The 24,249-nt window shown below is 57.1% G+C and overlaps 3 protein-coding genes across 9 annotated transcripts in view; 1 reads left to right on the top strand and 2 right to left on the bottom strand.

Annotated features, from left to right (window-relative positions):
- AIFM2 (apoptosis inducing factor mitochondria associated 2) overlaps positions 1 to 9,562 on the bottom strand; it is a 17,974-nt gene extending 8,412 nt beyond the window's left edge. For 2 of the 7 annotated variants that reach the window (XM_055325037.1, XM_055325036.1), the window contains exons 1-4: positions 9,447 to 9,562; positions 2,012 to 2,205; positions 1,530 to 1,645; positions 129 to 248 (exon numbers count right to left, since the gene is read on the bottom strand). In XM_055325037.1, coding sequence (XP_055181012.1) covers positions 129 to 248; positions 1,530 to 1,645; positions 2,012 to 2,189 — 414 coding nt within the window. In that variant the 5' untranslated portion in view covers positions 2,190 to 2,205; positions 9,447 to 9,562. Of the gene's footprint in view, positions 1 to 128; positions 249 to 1,529; positions 1,646 to 2,011; positions 2,206 to 9,091; positions 9,304 to 9,326 lie in introns of those variants that run through there. The other 5 variants (XM_055325039.1, XM_055325042.1, XM_055325040.1 and 2 more) reach the window with 5 other exon arrangements.
- Positions 3,452 to 16,817, top strand: LOC129509421 (basic proline-rich protein-like). The gene is made up of 5 exons (XM_055324863.1): positions 3,452 to 3,613; positions 8,814 to 9,862; positions 15,684 to 15,832; positions 16,198 to 16,413; positions 16,729 to 16,817. The coding sequence occupies exons 1-5, from the start codon at positions 3,452 to 3,454 to the stop codon at positions 16,815 to 16,817; spliced, it is 1,665 nt and encodes a 554-aa protein (XP_055180838.1).
- Positions 16,502 to 24,249, bottom strand: TYSND1 (trypsin like peroxisomal matrix peptidase 1). Its single transcript, XM_055325035.1, has 4 exons — positions 22,857 to 24,249; positions 20,890 to 21,020; positions 19,667 to 19,852; positions 16,502 to 17,378 (listed from the first exon to the last, which is right to left on the bottom strand). The coding sequence occupies exons 1-4, from the start codon at positions 24,095 to 24,097 to the stop codon at positions 17,161 to 17,163; spliced, it is 1,776 nt and encodes a 591-aa protein (XP_055181010.1). The 5' UTR covers positions 24,098 to 24,249; the 3' UTR covers positions 16,502 to 17,160.

Below are 24,249 nucleotides of genomic sequence, written 5' to 3'. Positions count from 1 at the left end.
GACTTTGATGACGGGGACAAAGGTCCCCGCCAGGGAGTCTCTTCCCGCTAACCCTCCATCTTCATGGCTGTGCCTCCCATGTCCCCCCAGTGGTTCCTCTCCTGGGGTTCTCCCAACAGACAGCTCACCTGCTTCACCATGTCCTCGTAGGCCTGGATAGCCAGCTCCCGGCTGGAAACCCGGTTAAACTTGCCCGGGAAGAGCCCGGTGCTGCCGGTGGCCAGGATAAGATGGGAGTAGGGCAGGGCCTGGGAGGAGCAAAGGAAAAGAGGTGAGGGCAGGCCTGCGCTTCTGCCTGCGATCAGGCACGCCGGGCAGGGAGCACACCGAGGCCGCCCTCCTCTGAAAGCAGCAAACCCGCCACTGAGCAGGCCAAGGGGTGGCCCTGGAACCCGGGAGACAGCTGAGGGAGCGCAACACGCTCCTGCTGGGGCCGACACACACAGGGATGGGTGGCAGGCGAGTGAGCGAGCAGGGCACAGGAGATACTGTGCAGACAAGCAGACTCCAGCTGCCAGTGTGGAGTTGGTCTGGAATCTCCTAGGTACTTCCTCTGCTCCCACAAAGAAAGGAAGGGAGGGAGAGAAATTCTGTTTGGAGCCCAAATGCATGAAGTGGACAAAATCAGAGCTGCTGCTCTGGTGGGAGGGGGCACAGTGCGGCTGTCTCTCTCTCTGCCCAACCCCGTGGAGACCCAAGATGCCCTCATGGTCCCTTCTAGGGCCCTGAGAAGCATGGCCTAAACCACAGGACAAGGAGACTTGGTCACCTTTCCAGCCAAGAGATTCCTCAGCCCTAAAATTAATTCAAGGAAGACTGATTCTCACAAAGTCACTGAGGAAAGCAATTGTGTCCCCTCTTTCCAATTGCCCCTTAGCTCTGAATAGAGTGGAGGGCCAGGCTGGAGGTGACTGGCAGCACGACATATGGTGGCTCACGGATGGATCCCCCGTCACTGCAGGTATGTGCCAGGCTCCGGGCTCTACTTGGGGCTGGGAAATGCAGAGATGAGTGAAGGCCTCTGCCCCAGGGACCTCCCAATCCAGGGGATGTGGGATCATGTGTGTACCTACACAGCCAAGAGGGCCCCCACAGGCCAGCCAGGCCGGGCCTATTCTGGAACACCAGCTTTCAGAGCATAGACTCTCTGGGGTGAAACTGCCTGGGTTCAAATCCTGGCTGAGTTTCCTACCAGCTGTGGGATCTTGGACAAGCCACTGAGCCTCTCCATAAAGCGAGGCTATACCACCTCCCTCACGGAGTCATGGAGGGCATGACATGAGACTAAGTAAGCTTAACACAGTGCCTGGCGTACAGGAAAGGCGCAGGAGAGGCTGCCACCACACTCCCGTGGCTGCTGTGGCCAGGCCTCTGCGTGTGAGGAATGTGCCATCCAGCCGGCACCATGTAGGGGCCACAGAGGGGTCTGCACCCTTGAGACCACCCAGGTCTCCTCCCACCAGCAGCTGCGGCTTCCTGGGGGCCTCTCGAAGCCAGCTGAGGGTCAGCTCAGCCCCCGCCACGCTCACCTCACCATCCTCCAGCAGCACCATCTGATTCTGCACGTCGATCTCTACGACTAGCCCCTGCCGGAAGTTCTCCTTAAAGGTCACCGAGTAGGAAATGAATGTCTTTTTTGCAAAGCCTGGGGAATGGGCACAGAGGAGATCACAGAGTAAACCTGGGCTCTCTGCAGGAAGCCAGAATGACTCGAAACCTTTCCTGAGGTGTATCCTTGGCCAAACAGCCGAGCCAATGGTATTCTGGGAATTACCGCTCCCCCCTGCCCCGAGAGCACCAGCCTGAGCTTCACCAGGTCCTCAGGGAAGCCCAGCTCTTACTTCTACGGCCTTGAGATGGTAGCTGCATAAGGCCAGTAGCCTTAAGACTCTCCAGAGCTTCTCTAAAGGTGGCACTTAGGCCTTGCCCTAAGTGGAGAAAACCACCCCCAGGCCCCACAGTGGTGACAAGACCACTCTCACAAAGAAAGCCCCAGAAAAGAGTCCATTACCACTTTCCACGGAGGCCCGGAGGGCTGCCACGTTGTGGTGAAAGGAGTCCTTCATGTCCACCAGCATGAAGGGGATGTTCAGAGTCTGCAGCTGGCTGGCAGCAGCGATCCCACCGAAGCCACCACCCACGATCACCACGCGCACGGCTCCCATGTCCACAGAGACCTGGGACCCCATCTTGAACCAGGCACTGCTGGGGTAGGAGGAGAGACTGCATCAGGGTCAGGGGGCTCAAGAGCTGGCAGGGTCAGGGGGCCCGCGGCAAGAAAGGCCTCAGATGCAAAGACTTGATCTTTTCTCATTTATTATTTATTTTTATTCTTTTGTAAACTCTACACCCAAAGTGGGGCTCAAACTCTCACAACCCCAAGGTCAGGAGTCAGGTGCTCTACTGCCTGAGCCAGCCAAGTACCCCATGACTTGGATCTTTTTAAATTATGTGACTATATATTAATGAAATTCCAATTCTGTAACATCGGAACTAAATTGCAAAGGAACAAGGTGTACCCTAACTCTATCCCATTCCCCAACCACCCAGTTCCCTTCTCCAAGGCATGCTGCCCCCATTACCAGAGATATTCTGTGCACCTCCAATATTACTTTTTGCACACATTAAACAAGTTGTTGTGCATTTTTTCACTCCATATATAATTTGTTCACTCAACATGCATTAACCAGCTTCCCGCTTTTTGGTGTGCTCTGTGCTATGGACGCCATAATCACAGACACACACAGACACACACACACACACACACACACACACACAGAGATACGGTCTCTGTCCTTTTAAGGCAGGCCTCGCAGACTCAAAGGGCAGGGTGGAGGAGGTCGATGAGGGGAGCTGGGCAGGTGCACAGCAGTGGGCAACTGGCAAGCACAGACCACGTTAAAGGAAGTAGCTACAATATTCCTTACATGCTGCACTGGGCAGACGCCGGATTCTGTGCAGCTCCCAGGCCACCACCCTGAGCCCCGGGTCTAAGGAGATCAGTTAGCAGGTTTATGCTGAGCAATCTCCAAAACAAGATATGATACCATCATGGTTGGTCATGGGTGGGGAAAGGGGGCCTGCAGTGGGCAAGTCACTCCCCTGAGCATTCCTGGGACAGCAGATGTGCCCAAGACTGCTGAGCAACATTCCCCAGGAGACGGGATGGGAAGAAATGTCTGCTGGTAAGACACGGGGTGGGGGAGAAGCACTGATCATGCAGGCTCTGGTCAGAGGTGGTGCTTGGTGCTGGATGCCTGGGACAGGGGAGTGGTCATCTGTGAGAGCACCTGCAGAGGGCAGAAGCCAGACCTGTAGGCCAAGTGTGCGCCAGGCTCGCGCTCACACAGGGACTGGGGCAGCGTGACCAGTTCCCAGCAAACCGAGAACCAACTTTGGCTGAATCCCTAAGGAGCTAAAATTTGAGAACCAATGCTCGGCACCGAACCGGATGGTGGAGGACATCGGAGGCGGAGGGCAGTGCCGGGCTGGCCCACTAGACACTGAACCGCTGAGCACAAAGGAAAAAGAAAGTAGCAGTTTGCCTGGGCTCTCCGAGCCAGCCTGGGAGACGGCCCCCCAGGCCCATCCTCCCGCGGGCCTGGACCATCCGGTGCGTCCCAGAGTCTGCCTCCATGGAGGGCCGAGGGGAGGGCCGAGGGGCCGGCCTGGGGCTGCGGCGAGGAGCCCTGTCCCCAGCCCAGCATAGCCCCAGAGAAAGGCGCTAGTGCTGCAGGCCTCGGGGCTCGCTAGGGTGGGCACCCAGCTGTCTGAGGAGCTGCGATCCCAAGAGCATCCTGTGGGGAGATGCTGGCTCAAGGGCGGCAGGCAATCGATCAAAACTCCTCCTGGCCCGTGCAGGCTCCAAGGAGAGGCAGGAGTAAGCCAGGCTGCCGGAGGGCAACGCTAAGGAAAGCAACAAAGCTTACCCTGCACCGGGTAGGCAGAGAAGGCGGCAGCTCTGGTGGGCTTCAGGGAGGGGGTGTTCAGGGGGAGGGGAGAGGGAGAGGTCAAGGAAATAAGAAACTGGACTCAGGTCAACCTTGAAGGACACAAGAAAGCTGCCGGGCTCACTGGGGAAGTATGTTTCAAGTCATCCAGGCCCTTCCAGGCAGCAGTACAGAAGGGGAAGGCCACTACTCCAGTCTGCATCGTCTGTGTGGCCTCGGGCACAGCCCTTCCCCACTCTTGGGGCCGCCGTTTACCCCCTGCAGTGGGAGGGGACACCGTGAGATGTTCTGGCACATATTTCCAGGACATGGTGACCCCCCCCCCAGGATGGCCCCCAGAGCCTTCCATGGTTATAGAGGCAGCTTATGGACCCGCAGGCACTGATCTAATTGGTACTCAGATGTGCACTGCCTCATTTCTCCCCTGCAGAGAGAAGCTAGGAATGGTGGGGGTAGCACAGATTAGAAGGGATCTAACTTTGTTTCCCATTAGCCAAATAGTCCTCAATGCATGGAGGTTTGTACATTCCACCTGTTTTACAGATGAGGAAACTGAGTCCTCAGCAGGACTCTGACCAAGACAAGTCCCCAGAGGCAGTGCCACTCTCACTGCTCCCCGCCTTTAAAAAGCTGGTCCATAGCTCGTCCCCTGAGTGTTCAACAGACTGAATCTGCCAATTGGGCCAGAAGGAGAATACTTCCTGGGGCCAGGACACAAGAGGGCCCAGGGACCCAGCCAGAGGTCAGGAGAGGATCCCAGGAAGACAGCAGAGCCCATGAATGTGGCAGACAATGAGGCGGGCTATGGAAGGGGTGCACTTCACCTGCCCCCTTCCACACAGCCCCTCGTGCCAGCCTGCCCCTGGGACTAGCAGCCAGCAAGGAGGCTGGGGAGAACCAGAGAACTGCTTCCAACTTGGCTGGCCCAGGCACATAGAAAGGATACACAGCTCGTTGGGGAGACGGGGTCCACCACAGGTCCGGTCACATGGGACCACCCAGGCCAGCTCAGGAGGAGCCTTGAAAATCAAGGGGCCGTGGGCCTTCACCACCAAAGGCAAAGCTTAGAACCCAAAGTCCAGCGGCAGGAAGGGAGGGGGTGGGAGTTCAGGAAACAATGTGGGGAGGCCAGGAGGGCAGGTGACAGGGCCAGCAGACACATGTCATGCTGCCAGGGCATCACTCAGGCCTACTCCCAGGCTGTAACCACCAGGGTCTCCATCCCAGGGAAGAAAGCCCCGCAACCCCAGCATAGGCCTGGCAGATGGTGGGTTGGCCAAAGGAGTTGAATCCCTGCTCCCTCAGTCCCCAAGGATCATCAGCTGGCTTCCCCAAAGGGCTAACCCTCCATGAAAGCAAACCGCTTCTCTGCACTCCCTGTGGAAGGGTGTGGGGCCTGAGGGGCCGCCGTAGCTAGGCCAGGGGAGGGGAAGTGCTTTCACACTGTGGGAGGCCTCTCCAGGAATCTGTGCCTCTCTCCCCTACTAGCCTCTGACACTCTTGGGAGTGTCATCCCTCTGACATTCCACCCTTCCTGCTCAGCAGCCTCCCCTACCCCACACTGTTGGACACCCCAACCCTCCCTCGGCTCTTCCAGTGCCAATTCTCGCCTGGCCCCAAGGACAGCTAGACCCTGCTGCCATGACTTACTCGGGACACCAAATCCGTGGGCTTAAGCCACAGACCTGTGTTCCTAACTACCCTAAGGAGGTCAAAAAGCATGTTTGCAATTGAGTCCCATGCTCTAACGTAGCAGTAGTGCTATGCCAACAGCCTCAATCGATGGGAGATGCCACAAGCAATCAAAACCTCCATAAAGGGCAGACTACTCTATTAAACACCCATACGATGGAATGTTCTGGAGTCATGTGTTTCCAGAATGGATGATATTTTACATGAAAACTTTGTCCATGACTACTCCACACCCGTAGAACGTACAAGACCAAGAGTGAACCCTAATATAAACTATGGTCTTGGGCAGCCCCGGTGGCCTAGAGGTTTGGTGCTGCCTTCGGCCCGGGGCGTGATCCTGGAGACCTGGGATCGAGTCCCACGTCGGGCTCCCTGCATGGAGCCTGCTTCTCCCTCTGCTTGTGTCTCTGCCTCTCTCTCTGCATCTCTCTGTGTCTCTCAGGATAAATAAATAAAATAATAAATAAATAAATAAATAAACAAACAAACAAACAATGGTCTTGGGACGCCTCAGTGGTTCAATGGTTGAGCATCTGCCTTAAGCTCAGGGCGTGATCCTGGGGTCCTGGGATCAAATCCTGCATAAGGCTCCCCACCAGGAGCCTGTTTCTCCCTCTGCCTATGTCTCTGCCTCTCTCTCTGTGCTCTCATGAATAAATAAATAAAATATTTTTATAAACAAACAAACTATGGTCTTTGGGTGATTGTGTCCACGTAGGCTCATCAACTGTAACAAATGTACCAGTCTGGTAAGCGATGCTGATAATGGGAAAAGCAATGGAAGGCGCAAGGGCAGGGGGCATATGGGAAATCTCTGTACCTTCCCCTCTACTTTTGCTGTGAACCTAAAACTACTCTAAAAACATAAAGTCCTAGGGAGGGAAAAAAAGGTTGTCCATGGGGGCACCTGGGTGGCTCAGTGGTTGAGCATCTGCTTTTGGCACAGGTCATAATCCCAGGATTCTGGGATCGAGTCCCACATAGGGCTCCCAGCGAAGAGTCTGCTTCTCCCTCTGTTTCTGTCTCTGCCTCTCTCTCTGTCTCTCATGAATAAATAAATTAAATATTTTTTTAAAAAAAGAAAAAAAAAAGTTGTCCATGGAAAAGCCCGGAAACAGCATATAAAGTCTAATCCCACTGAGTACAATCAGATAGATACCCAGCCCCGTACACACAGACAAGTCACCATTCTATCTGCTAGCATCCATTGTACTTTTACACACACCTCTGCATTGAACAGGCGTGGGGTTCTGTCCCCATCTGGGAAACCAGTTCAATAATTTGTCCAAGTTCCATCCTCAACACTCTGACCAGAACCACGGTCCAAACCAAACTACCAAGAGTGGTCACTAAGTGATATTTTTACTTTCTTCTTTGAGCTTGCTTGTTTTTTTGTTTTTGTTTTTTTTGTATTGCCTGAACATCTTTAACTGAGTATGCCATTTTTATAGAAATAATAAAGGTTGAAAACCAGGGCAGGCTTCCTACCATCTATTTTTTTAAGTTGAGATAGTCATATGTTATACAAGTTTAAAGTATACAATTTGGTGGTTTCTAGTACATTCATAAAGTTGTGCAACCATCACCACAATCTAATCCCGGAATATACTTTCATCACTCCTCAAAATGACCTCTTATCCATTAGCAGTCACTCCCCATGCCTTTCTCCCTCCAGCCCCTGGCAACCACTCATGTGTCTGTCTCTATAGATTCCCCTGTTTCCTGCCTTTTGTGTCTGGCTTCCTTCACTTAGCATAACGTTTTCAAGATTTATCCAAACCTCCAAACCGCAGGATATATCAGTACTTCTTTCCTTCTTATGGCTAACATTCCACTGTATGGAAATACCACGTTTTATTTATCCATCTGTCAGCTGATGGACATTTGTGTTGTTCCCACCTTTGGGCTGTTAGAGTAATGTTGCTAGGAACATTCGTGTACAAGTTTTTGTGTGGACTTTTGTCTCTAATTCTCAAGTATATATACCTAGGCATGAGATTGCTAGGTCACATGGTAACTTTTAATTTTTTCAGGAACTGCCAGCCCCACCATCTGATTTTGAACTGAAACATCAAGCCAAGGGAGAGGGTGACCCCAGAGAATCTTAACTACATCAGCCTAGACTCAGGAATGTTCGCATAAAAGAAGGTCCAAGAAAACAAATCCTAATTGTCCAACAACTCCTATGGAATTTTACCTTTGCCACCCACCCATTCCTGCCCCCAACACACACACACACGCACAATCTGGTTCACACTTGTATTTTCTCAGTAAATCCTGTTTTCTCTGCCAAGGACACCAGCCTGGCCCCAGAAGGATTCTTCTCTAACAACACAAACAAGGGGCTGTTAGGAATGAATCTCCTGAAAAGTGAAGAAGTTCTATTTATGCCAAAGCTGCTAAGAGGTCGTGCCTCTGAAGACATAAGAACCATGTGAACTCTGATCCAAGCAAGGACATTGCCCCAGCATTACTTCAGAGAGATTACAAATAACACACACCCGTTTTTTGAGTCAGCACAGTTACACCAAGAGTGGATTTCCAGGGCCATGCTTCCAAGTGACCATCTGAATGAGGGGGCCACTAGAGTGGGACTCACCCTGACCATCCTCTCTCCCAGCATGGGTGGGGGGAGGGGCAGGCAGCCTTCCTCACAGGTCAGGGAAGAGGGGTGCAGGCTGAGTGCTGGCATTCAGTACTGGCCAGGCCCCCCGGGGAGGCACACTGAATATAACCCAAAAAAGACAGATTTCTGAAGAGGCAGTTGTCCTTTCATGCCCCAGGAGAGGGTAGCTCTGGGCAGAAAGGCTCATTCAGGTGTCACATATACACTCAGGGAAAACCGAGGCCATGGAACTTGTACACCGTCCTGGGAGCAAGTCACTCCGTGGCTCCCCCAACACCCAGACCAACTATCTGCTCACCGCCTGCGTCTGGACCCTGATTTCCACATTTCACCACCAGAGGCCGGGCTGGCCCACAAGGACACCAGCTCAGCCCAGCTCCACCCCTAACCGCTAAGTAGTCCTGAACAAGGCCAGGCACAAGGGAGAGGGCAGCGGGGTCCCAGAGCTTGGGGCCCTGGGTGGTCCTGCGCCTGTGTACACACCAACCTGGGCAGGCTTCCCCGATATTTCACATATTTACCTATTTTACATACTGGCCTTGGAGCACACGGTAGGAGCCCGCGGGCCGCCTGAGAGCCCCTTCCCAGCGGTCGCACCCTCTGCCCTGGGCCCGTCCCCTGTGGGATCACCGGCTTCCACGGGCCTCTCCCTCCCCACCCTGACTGTGCATCCAAGCGTCAGAGGGACTCCTGGAGGGAAAGGCCGGGGTCTAGGGGTGCTGCTGGAAGGAAAGCGCCCACCATCACCCACTAAAAGCAGCTCCGGGAGGATTTCGGACTGTCTGGCCTTCCCCAGTCCCCCCAGACGTTCCCGACCACTGACCTTTGTCCCGGCGGAACCTGGGGCCGCGTGGCGGGGGAGCGGGCCCCCAGCGCACGCGAGCAGGCCCTCGGCCACTGCCGTCCTTGGCGACCGAGGCTCTCCTCCCGCCCCGGGACGCTGGCTTCCGCCCGCCGGGGACCCCCGGGCCCTCGGGGAGGGGAGCGCCCGTCTGACCCGGGAAGACTCCGCAGGAGTTTCGAGGGCGGACGGGGAGGGAGGGGCGAGCTTGCCCTACCCGGGCCGGGGCTGGACTTCCCGGTTTCCGTGTCCTGGGGCACCTGGGAGCGGGCAGGCGTGGGCCCCGCGACCCCGCACGGCCGCCCTCCCCCGCCGGGCCCAACGCCGGCGCACCGACCTCCACGCCGACCGCCGCGTCTGCCAGGCCCCGCGAGCCCTCCGGGCGTGTGGGGGGCCCGAGAGCCCGACCCGCGCGCCACCCCCCGGGCCGCTCCGCGGTCGCCGCGCGCTCCGGGCTCCTCCCGGCGGGGGGTGGGCGGGGCTCGACGAGGGCCCGCCCCGGCTCCGCCCCCTCCCAGGCCCCGCCCCGGAGCGGGTGCCCCGGCACTGCCCCCCGCCCAGGCCCGCCCCGGCCCCGCCCACGGCCCCGCCCCAGAGGACGCCCCGGCACTTCCCCGGCCCCGCCCCCGACCCTGGCCCCGCCCCCAGAGGGTGCCCCCCCCGCGGTCCCGCCCCAGCCCCGCCCCCAGCACTGCCCCCCGCCCAGGCTCGGTCCGGCTCCGCCCCCGGCCTCGCCCAGGCCCCGGCCCAGAGGTTGTCCCGGCCCCGCCTCTGCCCCGCCCCCAGAGGCCCGCCCAGGCTCCGGCCCCGCCCCGGCCCCGCCCCCCGAGGCCCGCCCTCGGCACTGCCCCCCGCCCAGGCCCGCCCCGGCTCCGCCCCCGCCCCGGCTCCGCCCCCGGCACTGCCCCCCCCGGCCCCGCCCCGGCCCCGCCCCCGGCACTGCCCCCCGCCCAGGCCCGCCCCGGCACTGCCCCCGGCCCCGCCCCGTCCCCGCCCCCGGCACTGCCCCCCCGGCCCCGCCCCGGCCCCGCCCCCGGCACTGCCCCCCGCCCAGGCCCGCCCCGGCTCCGCCCTCGCCCCCGCCCCGCCCCCCAGAGGCCCGCCCCCGGCACTGCCCCCCGCCCAGGCCCGCCCCGGCACTGCCCCCGGCCCCGCCCCGGCCCCGCCCCCGGCACTGCCCCCCGGCCCGCCCCCGGCCCCAGAGGGTGGCCCCGGCACCGCGGCGGGACGACCGCCCCGAGCGTGCCCGCGGCCACCTGCCTCCCGCGGCTCGCCTGGAAATCCCGATCGGGCGGACCGCGCCGGGCAGCCGCCCTCAGCCCGCCCCGTGGCCGGCGGGCGCCGGCGGACCGAGAGCCCCACGGCGCGCTGCTCTCCTTCCGCTGAGCTGACAGCCTGGGGTAAACCCACAAGTGCTGCAGGGCCAACCGCAGTAGGGAAGCCTGGGGGCAGGGAAGCGGGCCGCGGCCTCTCTCCCAGGATGAGAAGGGGTGGGCCCCGGGGAGGACAGAGGCAGCTGTGCCGCGGGTGTGCAAGGCCCCGGTAGCAGGACAGAGGGCCCCTCGCAGGGGCGGCCAGGGGCAGCGGGCCCAGCGCGGGCAGGCGCGCAGACCTCCGGCCTGGTGGGCTGGCTGCGTCACCCGGGGCACTGGGACGCCCTGCGCCCCTCCCTGCGAGGTCTTAAGCGGGAGGGTGACAGATGTGACTTCCCTTCTGTGGCGAAAGGATGGGGGAGTGGGAGGGCTGCCTGAAATTGGGGAACTAGTTGGAGGGGGGGTCCTGGAGACAAAGGCGCTTGACTGGGATCTGGAGAGAAACAGGCCGCCCTGGCGCAAGCTCCCACCCGGCGGTAAGATGTAGCCAATTTGGTGAAGGATGAGCCGTCCTCGTCCATTTAATGCAAATATTAGCGCCCACCCTAGGAATTGTGGAAAAGATCCGATGAGATCATCTCTGTGAAGTGTTTTAACTTGAAGCCTGGCACACAGCAGACATTTCTTACAGGTGTTTTATGTGGGCAGATTAGCCTGCCCAGGGCTACATAGTATGTTGGCAACTTCCGAGCTCCCAGCCCAATGCTCTTTTGAATACCGCCCTTCGTCTTCCCGGTTTTCATGAATATTCACACTAGCAGTGTAAACTGTTCTGGACTTTTACCAAAAGCTGTGGCCAAGGACCCTGTATCCCCTGGTATACCCCTGGTATGGGGAGGATTGTCATCAGTTCCAACTAGAAGACCTTGGTGCCCAGAACCTTCCTGAGATGGGGGGAAGCTGGTGTCCTCCTGTGAGCGCCCTACTCACATATTATCCCATACGGCCCAGGCGGCCCCTTCTACTTCTTTGGAATCCTTGCTCTTCTCCTAGGTGCTGGCTGACACCCTGCCCCCTGAATTTGGGCTTAAGAAGGGGATTCAGTCAGAGGTAGGGGAGTCTCTACCTCCTTCTCTCAGCCCCTGGGACCACAGAAAAGCAACCACACAGAGTGCTCAAGGCCCTGCTGGTCCTAATGCTGGCCCTTGAGGGACCATCAGAGAGCCACAGCTTGGACGCCCCAAGCCTTGCATTTGTCCTGGGCTTTGCAAACTTCCAAGGAGCTTTTATCTCCTCTTTTCTCTCCTTGACACCCCTAGATAAAAGTAGGGCTGAGGCTAAACTCTGACACCAAGGAGGGTAACAACCACATCTGACCCGCTTTTGTGGGCAGAGACCTTGCTTTGCTGGACTATGGGTCCCTGGTCTCTGGCATCGACCCCAGTACCAAGTTCCCTAGGAGTTTAGTAATGTTTGTGGAAATGAATGATTTTTTAAAAATTAAGGTACAAGGGATCCCTGGGTGGCGCAGCGTTTTGGCGCCTGCCTTTGGCCCAGGGCGCGATCCTGGAGACCCGGGATCAAATCCCACATCAGACTCCCGATGCATGGAGCCTGCTTCTCCCTCTGCCTGTGTCTCTGCCTCTCTCTCTCTCTGTGACTATCATAAATAAATAAATAAAAATTTAAAAAAAAAGAAATTTAAAAAAAAATTAAGGTACAATTCACATACCATAAAATTTACTCTTTTAAAGTGTATAAGTCGTTGGTGTTACACTGTTCCACCATCACCACCACCTAACTCCAGGATATTTCATCATTCCAAAAAGAAACCTCATACTCCATTCCCTAGGCCATTTACCCCACACCACTCCTCTCTTCCCACCCAGCAGGGCCCAGAGGCATGGAACTGAAAATCGAGGCTCCCTACCTAACAAAAGACTTTTGTCTTTGAATTTGCAAGTTCCAGAGATAGCAGGAAGGTATGGTTTGGATGCCGAAACGCTGGCAGTTGTATGGGACTTTAATGATTAGTAGGAATAGTGGGCAGATTGTTTGACATCACAGAACCTAAGAGAAGGAAGCATTGTTGGCTCTCAGCCATGATGAGTTCACATCTCCTGAAAGACAACAGGTGGCTTTGCTGCCTGCCGGGTCCCAGGGCTGGGAGGAGCTCCACGGTACTGGGGTCCATTTAGGGGCCAGGAGAGACAGAGGCAGTACCCCCACTTGAGGAAGAGGCAACCCTTAACCCTGGCAAGCCTGGGAAATACTTTCCTTTTCCACTTGAACTTCCAGCTAAATTTATAAGCTTCAGAGGACACAGGAAATCTCCCTGTTTCTTCTTCTCTCCCCCCAATGTGGTTTGGTTATGGTGCTTCCAGCTAGGGAAAGACTTTATTTCTCAAGGGTAGGTTCTACTGCTGAGACAAATAGAAACCCAAATCTAGGGACGCCTGGGTGGCTCCTTGGTTGAGCATCTGACCTCGGCTCAGGGCGTGATCCCAGAATTCCAGAATCAAGTCCCATATTGGGTTCTCTGCATGGAGCCTGCTTCTCCCTCTGCCTATGTCTCTGCCTCTCTGTCTCTCATGAATAAATAAAAATCTTAAAAAAAAAAAAAAAGTGGCTTCCAAAGTCTCAAAGTCTCAAATGGTCACCTCCATTCCCATTAAGGGCAGCGGGGCAGAGCACACAGGTTGTTACAGCCAGGCCTGGAAGTGGTGCACCTCCTTTCTGCTCTAATTTCATGAGCTGGAACTCATGGGCACAGCCACCCTGAAAGTGGCCACCGTGAAGTCTAGCACATACCCAGGGGGAAGAGGGATGCTGGTAAGCTAGGGCTCAGTCTCCCTGGTTCTCTTCCTGTGCCTCTGCTTGTCTCTCCTTGGCCCCCTGGCAGACTCCTGCTCTGCTTCTCTCCTGTAACACTACTGGCCCCAGGCCCTTCACTGCACCCACATCCCCAGTGTCAGCTGGAAGCACCCAGCCTCATGCGCAATGCAGATGGCTGTGAGGGGCTTCTTCCAGGCTAAAAGAACCCACCTGACACAGCCCCAGCCATAGCAGGACATAAGAAGATGATGGACCCAATCAGACATCTGTTCTCTTGGGCATTTATTGAGGGAATTTGAAAACAGGGCATGTGATAAGGAGAGCTAGAGGTTAAAGGGCATGGACAGAGGGCCAGAAAGGTCTGTATGGCCAAATGCAAACCATGCTTACAAGGAAGGAGAGACCCTGCCTGCAGAGAAGGCCAGAAGAGGGGGAACAAAGCAGAGAGGATGTGGATACACCTGGCGCATACCTAGTGGTGCTTGAGCCTCCCTGAGTCAAGGAGGTTTCTGACACCTGTCCAGGAGGTTCTGAACACTAGCCCTATTTTTATTTAGGTTACAGAAGTGAATCTTTGTTCCTAAAGTGGCACTAAAATGAGATCCTGCTTGGCAGGGTCAGCCAGCTCTTCCACAGTCATTCTAGGCTATGAGGGTCCTGCTGGGAAGCATATGCCTAGCTAGAGACATTTCCCACCCTGCCACTTGCTTCTGGGTGGAGCCAAGTTCTCCTGAAGGTACGTGAACAGAAGGGATATGCAACACTTCTGGTCTGAAGCAGTGAAGAAGCAAGGGTGACTTCCTTCCCTCGAAAAAAAAAAAAATCACAATAGGCAGGCTTGTGGGGGAGTGGTAATTGTGGCCTGTGTGAGAATAGCCTCAGAGCATGGTGACAGAGGCAGGCCAAAGGGGTCAGAAGGTTGGCCACATGCAGGGGATGGAGCAAACAGGAAAATAAACTAGGGATAATGTAACGCGTTTCTCACTGACAGGAGGGAGAACAAACAGGAAGAGGGGAGAGCCCGAATGAACCTCGTGGCATTAAATACAAGTCGGTTACTCGGTGGTAACTCCAGGTTCATCATATTCAGAGACAGGAATAAATATAGATGTAGGATCTACTGAGAGAGCCCAGGAGCAGCAACAGCTCGGAACAATAAGCACCCCTTATACCTAGATGTTGGCTTCTAAACACCATTCTCCAGTAAACAGAATCCTGGAGAAATGTCTGGTTCCAGGGAAAGTACAAGGCAAGCCCAGAACGTTTTGTTTTGAACGCAGGCCTCAGAGAACGATGGGGAGATGCCAAAAAGAAGGAACACAGAAGCTGGTTTGAAGGCGCTCTCACCAGCCAATAGTTTGGGCCTTAAAATAAATGACAATAATAGATTATAATCCACTGAAAAAAAAAATACGAATCCATGAGCCCACACAGATACAACTAAACAAATTGAGGGGAAAGCTATTATAATAGAATGCCAACTAATAAATGTAGGAGAAATCATGAAAATAAAGAAATGACCATTTTGCAATGATTAAAGCTACTCAGCCAAGAGGCATAAACAGGTGGTGAACATCATGGTGAAAGTGGGTTACAGAACCGTGTATTTACATAGTTTCATAGTGATTCCACACAAAATAGTTATTAATTACAAAGGAGGAAAAAAAACTTTACAGCAGAGAAACCTCGCAGGCGCCACCTTACTCAAATGATCAACATTATCACCTGTAATAGGACCAATTAACATCACGGGCCACCCAGTGGACACATAAGAAGATGACAGCTCTAATGTGACATCACCACCAAAGAGCATATCCTGAATCAAATCAGGAGGAAGCTTGGACAAACCGAGGCTAAGGCGCATCCTCTGTTACCTTCAGGAGGGTCAAGGACATCAGACTCATCCATTTTTCTCCATGTTTAAAATTGTTCCAAAATAATTTTTTAAAAAGAAGCAGGAATCGGGGCACCTAGGTGGCTCAGTTGGTTAAGCAATGGCCTTCAGCTCAGGTCGTGATCTCAGGCTCCTGGGATCAAGCCCTATGTTGGGCTCCCTGCTCAATGGGGGGTCTGCTTCTCCCTCTGCCTCTCCCCCACCCCCCACACTTGTGCTGGCGCTCGCTCTCTCTCTCTCTCTCTCTCTCTCTCTCTCTCTCCACCTCGGCGTTGCCCCAGCTCCTGTGCCCTCACATGGTCTTCTCCACGTCTACCAGTCCTGCTCCAGCTGTCTTCTCCCCCCACGCGCCCCCCCCCCCCAGTGGAGCTGGCTCCCGAGGCTCAGTCCTACCCCTTCCCACTTGCCCTCCACCTGGCACTTGCCAGAACACACAAGCTTTCTCACGTCCTCGTCCCAGCTCCTGCTGCTTTCCACCTGGAACACCCTCCCTGTTTCCAGTCTGTTCAGTAAATCCCTACTTCTTTTTCAGGCTTCAGCTCCTGAGACACCTTGATGAGGCCTTGCCTGAACCCCTCCCTAGGCCCCAGGACACAGCCTTCCATCGAAGCGGACAGAGCCGCCCTACTCATCGCACTAATGGTCTGACACTCTGGTCTCCCCAGAGTACCGAGCTCCTTGGTACCCACCGAAAGAAATGTTCCCCTCCCACTGCCAGCTAAGTCAGACCTCAGCCTTCGCCCCCTCTACATCCATTAATCTACTGTGGGGTTTCTCTCAGGCTAGCTTGGCCCTCGGGACCATTCCTGAGCTGTACAGGGGAGAACAATCATCACAGTTCTTGGTTGCCCAGTTGGCACTCGACAGACGCTGGAAACAAAGTACTCCCGGATTCTCTTGGCTTAGAATTAGTACCCCAGGCACCCCCCAGTGGCATTCAGCCTGCCAATGACGTCACAGTGATTTCTTGAGGGTCGACATGGGTAGGGCCCTGGGTACACTGCATGTTCTTGACTTGCAGGGTTAGTCTCAGCTCCTTGGGGCAGCCTTGGCCTCATCCATACCTCTGAACTCCCCAACCCAGTACAGGCCTGGAGATAGCCTGGGCACTCTGCGAGCCCCTGCTGCCAGGTCAGGACCACCACCCCCTGGGATCTGCAAGCCCCACCCAGTGCTGTCTGGCACCGTGACCAGAGTCCAGGCCAAGTCTGGAATGAGAGCAGCCCACGAGGACACACCACCAAGAAAGCAGGACAGAAAAGGTGTGTTTCTGTGCCTGGTGGTTTCCCATTCCCAATTCAACTTGAGACAAAGAAAAAAAAAAAAAAAAAAAAACCTGACATACAGAAGTAGAGTTCTTGGATAACATCCTCTTTATTCCCCACCACCAACCAGACACATTCTACCCCACAAGATCCCTGAGGCCCATTTTATGGGCTGGAAAGTAAAGGCACTGTGTCAGAGTGCCCCTGGAGGTCAGCGACACCCAACTTATGAAGACCCACAACTTTCAGGGACTCCACCTAGAGATGTAGCAGAACAGAAAGCCGTTCTCTCCCTTTGTCTTTGGTCTTCAGAGCGCGCCGCTCCGCCAAGGGTTTCTGAGGAAGCCCCTGCCCCAGTGAAGCCGCTGCTCCGGTGGCCAGTGGCCATCAGCAGACAGTGAACAGGTGCAAACCAGGGCTGGGCCAGCCCTCCAGCCAGCACCCGCGTGTCAGGACCGGGATGGCTGTGCACTTGCACGGGGCCCCTCAGAAGGCCAAACAGTACAGCTGAGTCTAGTGCCAGGGGCCAGACGGAGGTGAGGGCTCAAAAAAGCACCCCCAAACAGGCTACCCGGCTGGAGACCCATGGGGCCGAAGGGAAGCATGGTCCAGATTTCAGAGCTGAACGAGAGGTGGTGATGGGGCAGCGGCCCAGCTGGGGTGTGCCCTGTGGGGGGATCCCGGGGCTGCTCCCTCGGCGCGCCTGGGAGGTGGTGGCTCTTCCGACCAGAGAGCTGCCAGGCGTCAGAGCTTGCTGCAGAGCGCCTGGGTCAGGGGCCGCTGCAGCCGCCACACCACCTTCACTGGCTCCGCGGCCCCGTCCAGCTCCCGGAGGCCACCCAGGTCACCTGTCTGCCTGTACCGCTGCAGGGCCGGCTGCAGCACGGTGATGGGAACGCTGAAGTTCAGGTGGGGGTACGTGGCCCCGGTGTTATTGTCTCTGGTGTTGCTGGCCACGATGCCTGTGCAGGAGTCAAAGAGGAAGCAGGGTGTGAGCCTGTGGCCCAAAGGAGGGTCGGAGCCCCATCTCCAGGCTGGGGGCCCTAGGACTGCTGGGGGCTTGAAGCCTCCTTCCTGGCCTCGGGCCCCCCATGCCTTGGGGCCCCTTCCCAGACCGACTTTCCCCTCAACGCTGTCAGGACCTAACACACAATGTCTCACTTACTTTGTGACCTTTCTCTCCAGCTAGTGTCTGCTCTGTGGGCTCTCCGCACGCATGGGCCTCACACCTACAGATTGGTGCCTGACCCGGGGGCATCAACAGGAACGTGCGGGCTGAATGAATAGATGAGTTGCGCCTTGTGGGGGTGCATGTGTGTGTGCGAGTGTGTGCATGGGGATGTGCTTTTTTAGGCAGATTTACAGCAGCATTGCCAAAATAGGAGAATCCTTCTATGCCCTTCAGCTCCTCCTCCTGTCACCGTGAAACACTGATCAAAACCAGGAAAGCAACCTTGGAACAACACTATTGACTGAGATACAGTCACGTGTGTGGATGTCACCAGTCAGATTCTATGAGCACTTTTTCTGTTCCAGGATCCATCCAATCCAGGGTCCCAGAAGCCTCTTGCTGTCATGTCCCCAAGTCCTCTCCAGTCTGGGCCAGGTCCAGTCTTTCCCTCTCTCTCTCATGGCCTGGACACTTGGAACAGCACAGGTCAGTTGTCCTGTAGAACGTCCCTCAGTGTGGGGTCCCCCGATGTTATCTAGTGGTAAGTGTGCGATTGAGACTAGCGCCCCGAGCCCTTCTCAATGCGGCCTATCGGGAGGTGGCTGATGTCTGTAAGCATGCCCGTGATGCCAGCTAATCTTGATCACTTGGCAAAGGTGCTATCTGTAGGTTTCTCTCACGTAGGCTTACTGTTTTCCCTCTTTTAAGTATGAAATCATTTAGGATCATGCAAATATCTCATTTCTACTTTCCACTCATCGGTGGGTCCTGTGTGCAGCAATTCCTTCTATGGTCTCCTAATAGCGGTTTTCTACTTCCCTCGTTTCTTCTGCATTTAGTAATTGGAATTCTTCTGTAAGGAAGCGCTGCCACTGGTCTCTTTTTTTTGTTTGTTTGTTTTTTTGGTCTCTGTCTTAATATTTATTCAGAGAAGCCAAGATCTGGGCTTTTGGTGTGCTCCCTGCAACTGGGGTGTCACTGCTTCTAACCCTCTCAGCGGACAAAGCTAGATATAGATATAGATAGATATGCACTAACTCATGCCTACACATTGACATTATCACTACCTCCACTTCTTCGTGTGTGTATTTCTAAAAGTCCGCCAGTCTATGGAGGGAATAAATGCAGACTGTGACAACTAGCTCTAAGTGTATCACCAGTGAATCATTAACTGTGCTAAAGGGGAAGCGGAAGAGAGGAGTTGACCTAAGAAATGAGGGAAAACAGTGTTTTGCCAGGACATGTTAGGGCTAAAGGCAAAAAGAACTCTGTGCACTTGAACGCTGTACTCTAGATGGTAGATCTATTTCATGCAGGGGTGTGAAGTATAGATTCTGCATGTACTTTGTGTCCTACAGTTGAAGAACTAAGGAAATCCATTCCAGCTAGCATGAGCTGGGCAAGGTTTCTCACTAGGTCAGAAGTAAGGGAAGGGGAAGCATCACATGACCTGGTGCAGGCATACAGCTGGAGGTAACCACATGCACTCAAGGTTGGCTTTTTTTTTTAATGTACAGACTGTTTTGTTTTGTTTTAACCAGAATTAGTTACCATAATGTTTAAATCGAAAGGTTTAACAACCACATATTTAGAGGGGGAAAAAATGGGTCCAGAGCTGCTAGTGAACAACTACAGAATCAGGCAATGTTAGCCTCAGAGTCTTATGGGATGAGGCAGTGGGGTGCTGGAGCAGAGTGGTGCTCCCCCCAGTCACCCTTAACCCTCTACTCCCTGCTGTTTTCACTCCCTCATTCATTCACTTGACCTGTGACTCCTGGACCAATCCAACTCCTAGTTTCACAGACCCAATGAGATCAGGTGACTTACCTAAGGTGGTGCAGTGGCTTAGTGGCAGAGAAGGAACCCAACTCAGATCTCTTTCCACCTTGCTGCTCAGCATCTGTCCCTCTCCACTCTCACTAGCACAAGTGCCCAAAAACCTTGGCTAACTACCTCTTGACCATAAGGCCCATCTCCCAAGGCCGTGGGTGGCTCCCAGGACAGGGTGCCCAGCACTCATTAAATGGGACTGAGACTCTGGCAAGGGGAAGGCTGGGAGAGGGCCAAGGAGCTGGTTACCCAGGAGGTCTCCTGTGCAGGTGGAGAAGAGGGGTCCCCCGCTGGAGCCGCCGTGCACAGCACATGTGGTCTGTAGCATCACCGGTGTGTCATCCACCCGCACCACGGCTGACAGGATGCCTGAGGTCACCGAGGGCCCGCAAGCCTGGCCAAAGACGCCAAAGCCCACCACACTGACAGCTTCACCTGCCCGGAAAGAAAGGAGGGTGAAGGTGGGGAGTTGCCTCTGTCTGACACAACTCACACACGCTCCCCAGTCTGCTCCCTGTCCTCTCCAAAGTTCCAAACCTTCTCTGCCCTTCAGGCTGCTGCTCAGATACTCCTGCCTCCAGGGAGGGAGTCTGCCCCAGGTCCCTCTCGGGAAGAGGCTGGGACGTCCACTGAGCTCCCAGCACCTGCTCACCCCTTGTTCTCAGCCTCAGGCTGTTCTCCAGCCCTCATTTCCCTGCTGGATGAGGGAGTCACTCTTCAGGGTCCCTGGCACCCAGCCCTGTGCTCAATAAATGTTTGTGACATTAACACCCATCTCCTCCTTGGATTAAGAAGTCTCTTGGTGAAAAAAAGTGGTGGTGATGACGACCAACTGCCTGCCAACTTCCTTTCCCAAGTGCTTTGAACACACAGAGCATGCATCTAAGTGCTTTACAGGCAACGTCTCATTCTCTCCTCACAATGCCCAGGAACAGGGAGCATATCCCCATTTTACAGACGTGGAAACTGAGGCAAAGAATATGGAGTTGCCTGTCCAAGGACACAGGGCTAGCAAGTGGCAGAAGAGATGGCCACTTAGAGGTGTCATCTGTCCATCACACTGCACCCGCACAGTGACACTTCAGGTATCCAAGGCAGCATGCCGTGCCATTGGAGCCTCAACAGGGGACCACCACCCTGGCCAGCCCGCAGTGTTCTGAGGAACCCCCCTGCTCAGCCCCTCCACGTTACACTGCTGCAGGGCTTTGCTAGGGATTCCATCTGCGCCCCCCTCCCGCCCCCTGCCATGGAGCATGCTGGCCACAAGCAGGGAAGCCTCCAAGAGCAATCCCAGCCGATGCACCAGGATGCTTCACTGCAGCTTCACACTGTCCCGACTCATTATCCCAGCAGGGAGTGGGCAGGGAACCCGCCTAGGGCACTGGCCCCCCAATCTAGAGGGTCAGAGTACCCAGCGCTGACTTTGCTCCCTGAGGTCTTCCCCAGACCAGAGGACCAACTTTGTCCTTTACCTTCGTGGAAGTGCTCAGTTGGCACAGGCAGGGGGATCCCCTGTAAGTCCTCCTCCAGGCTCACGACCGCTATGTCATAGGGAGAGGTCTCCTGGGTGGCAAACACCACATGTCCCCAGATCATAGCACTCCTAGGGGCAAGGGAAACAAAGTGATGGGCTAGCTTTCTGACCCTTTAGTGCAGGGAGGATGCCAGGGAATGAGAGTGACAGTAGAAGTCACAGACCTGGGGGTTAACGGGTCTGGCACCAGCCCTGCCACGTACCAGGCAGGCATCTGGGCCTCAGCCACCCTGTGGTACATTTCCAGACATGCTTCGCCAACTATAGCAGACTTCTACAGAAGTTCCCTGTGCCTCCTCACACTCCTAACACCCGGTGAGCACTATGGGCCAGGGCTGGTGTTGATGCTCTGTGAACACCATTTCATTTTGGTATTTAGTTCTCATGAAGCCCTAACAACTAGGCACTGGAGGGCCACCTGGGTGGCTCAGTGGTTGAGCATCTGCCTTTGGCTTAGGTCGTGATCCCGGGGTCCTGAGGTCGAGTCCCGCATTGGGTTCCCCTCAGGAAGCCCGCTTCTCCCTCTGCCTGTTTCTGCCTCTCTGTATCTCTCATGAAAAAAATAAATAAAATCTTTAAAAAAAAAAGAAAAGAGAACTAGGCACTGGTGTTATCACCATTTTAAATGGTACATTTGAGGGCCGGAGAGGTTGAGTAACTTCCTCAAGGTCACACACTAAGCGGCAGAAGCCAGGGCACACATTCCCAATGTTTTCCTTCATTGCCTCATCTCAGGCAAACAATCCTGCCGGCTGGTGAGGCAGACACACCATTTCGATCCTGTGTCCCTAACTACATACATAAGCACTAGCACTTCTATGGCTCTTACAGGGGCCAGGCTCTGTTCCAAGACTTCACAGGTCATCCCAGGGGGAGGCGGCCTACAGACCGGCCTGGGATCACACTCTGCAGGCATGGCTTCCAGCAGACCTAGTGGGCTCCCTAGAAGCCAGCGTGTGTGTTGGCAGGGCTGGGGGATTGGGCATCTCACATACGGGGAACTCTTCATTATCAGTCTTCCTGCCCTGTTGGACACCAGCAGGGAAACCCTATGTCAAGGCTGGGCTGGGTTGACCCTGGAAATTCAGTAGAGGGATGTGGAAAGGCCTGGGCTGCGGGGCTAGGCTGAGCCAGGTACAGAACCTCAGGCATGAACACCAAGGTGCTACACTGCTCTGCTCCTGCGTGGAGGACCTGGGCCTACAGCAGAAACCCAACAGGTACTAGAAACCCGAGCCAGGAAGCCACGGCCGCTGTCCCTACTGCCCAACAAATGGAAGCCAAGGATGCCAAGAGTGCTCTTCCCTGCAGAGGGGGAACAAACGAGGAAGCCCCAACCTAGAACCTGGCTGCCAGGATCACCTGAAGATTGTTCAAATACGCCAGTGTGCTGGGCCCCACTCCCATTCTAATTAGGTGGAGCCCCACACTTGTCACCTTTAGCCCGATGGGAAGTTCTGTTCAAGACCTAAGAGAGCAATCAAGTAAGAGTAAGAGGCCCGTGTCATGAGCCCAGGAAGGCAGCACCCTGGGCCTCTGGGGCTTCACTGCCGCTTCTAGGGGAGAAAGCGGGGCGGGGGAGTCGGCTTTCAAGGGGCCCAGTGGTGCGGGCGTGCAGGGCTGGGAGACCCAGCAGTCAGAATTCAGAAGCTAATGCAGGCTGGTGGGGGGGGGGGGGGGGCGGCTCCAAGATGCCGAGTCGGGGAGGCCGGGGCTCCCCCACGGTCCCCCAACCCAGAGCTGCCGGGCATCTTGCCCGAGCCCCATTCGCCCCTTACTCTAGGCCCGGGCGCCAGGGAAGGGCGGGGGGACCCAGGTCTCTATCCGCCCTCCACCCGCCGAGCAGCCGCGGGACCCTCCGAGACCTGGGGCGGGGGCAGGCTGGGGCAACCCCGCGGGCCTTACTTGGGGGGCGTGGCGCGCACCAGGACCCTGGCCGCCTCCCGGGGGGCCACGTGCCGGCAGGTCACCACGAGGCGGGGCGCCACGGCCACTCCGGAGCCCCAGACGGCGCCGCACTCCACCAGCACGGCCGCGGCTGCCCACGGGGGCCCGGGCGCCCGGAGGGGCAGGCCGCAGGGGGCGCCCACCTCCCGCGGCAGGAGGGCGGCCAGGGCCGGGGCGCCGGGGCCCGGGCGGCCGAGCGCGGCCCGCGCGGCGCGGAGCAGGGGGGCGGCGGCGCACAGCAGCGTCAGGCCCACCCACTCGCGGGCCTTCCAGCAGAGCGGCGCGGCCACCAGCGCCACGAGCGCCCCCGCGGGCCGCGCCGCGAACACGCCGCCGCCCTCGGTGCCCGGCAGGCAGCGCGCGTCGGTGAGCAGCAGCGGGCCCGCGGCGTTGCTGAGCACCCCGCGGCTGAGCGTGTTGAGGAAGATGTCCGGGCAGAAGGCCCCGAACGGGGAGCCGCAGGCCAGCAGCGGCGCGCCCTTGGGCACGGCCCCGAGGGGCGCCACGGCCACGGCCGGCCCGCGCTCCGCCGGCTCCGGCTCGGGCTCCGGCTCCTGCTCCTGCTCCTGCCCCGGCTCCTGCCCCGGCTCCCGCTCGGCGGCCGCCGCCGCCGCCGCCGCGCCCCGCCGCACGCGCAGCAGCGCGAACCAGCCCAGCGCCCGCAGCTGGTCCTCCTCCTCCTCCTCCGACACCTCGTCGTCCGGCGCCGCGCTCGCGAAGCGCCACTGCTCGGCCGCCTCGCCCCCGAAGAGGCGCGCGAAGTGGGCCCGGAAGGCCGGGCAGCTCAGCAGCAGCAGCAGCTCGGCGGGCCTCGGCGGCTGCAGGGGGCGCCCGCGGGGGCGGGCCGGCGGGCCGGGCTCGGGGGCCGCGCACTGGGGCGTGCACAGCCCGGCCCGGCCCCGCTCCGCGCCGCCCGCGGGGCTCGCGGCCGCCGGGCCCCACTGCACGTGCAGGCGCAGGTCGTCGCCGCAACTGTCGCCGCGCAGGAAGGCGGCGCCGGCCGCCGTGAGCGCCGCGCTGCCGGCCCGCAGGAAGGGGGTGAAGATGCCCCCGTGGCACAGCACCAGGTCCGGGCCGCGGCTCACGATCACCCCGCTGCAGCTCCACGAGCCCGCCGCGGGCTGCCCGGCCCGGGAGGCGCTCACCACGCAGCCGGCCTTCTCGGCCGCCCTCATGGAGGGCCCCCACTGCCGCGCCATGTCCGCCGCGACGGTGCGCACGGGCCTCCGGGGGAAGGCGGGAGCAGCGAGCGAGCAGCGAGGGGGCCGCGACCGAGCCGCGAGCGAGCCGCGAGCGAGCGCCCCGCCGGGCCCCGCCGGCCCCGGGCAGCGCCCCCCGAAGCTGGCGGCCA

Source organism: Nyctereutes procyonoides, unplaced genomic scaffold, assembly GCF_905146905.1.
Source record: "Nyctereutes procyonoides isolate TBG_1078 unplaced genomic scaffold, NYPRO_anot_genome, whole genome shotgun sequence".
NCBI classification, from domain to species: Eukaryota; Metazoa; Chordata; class Mammalia; order Carnivora; family Canidae; genus Nyctereutes; species Nyctereutes procyonoides.
This window is presented reverse-complemented; position numbering and strand designations above follow the sequence as displayed.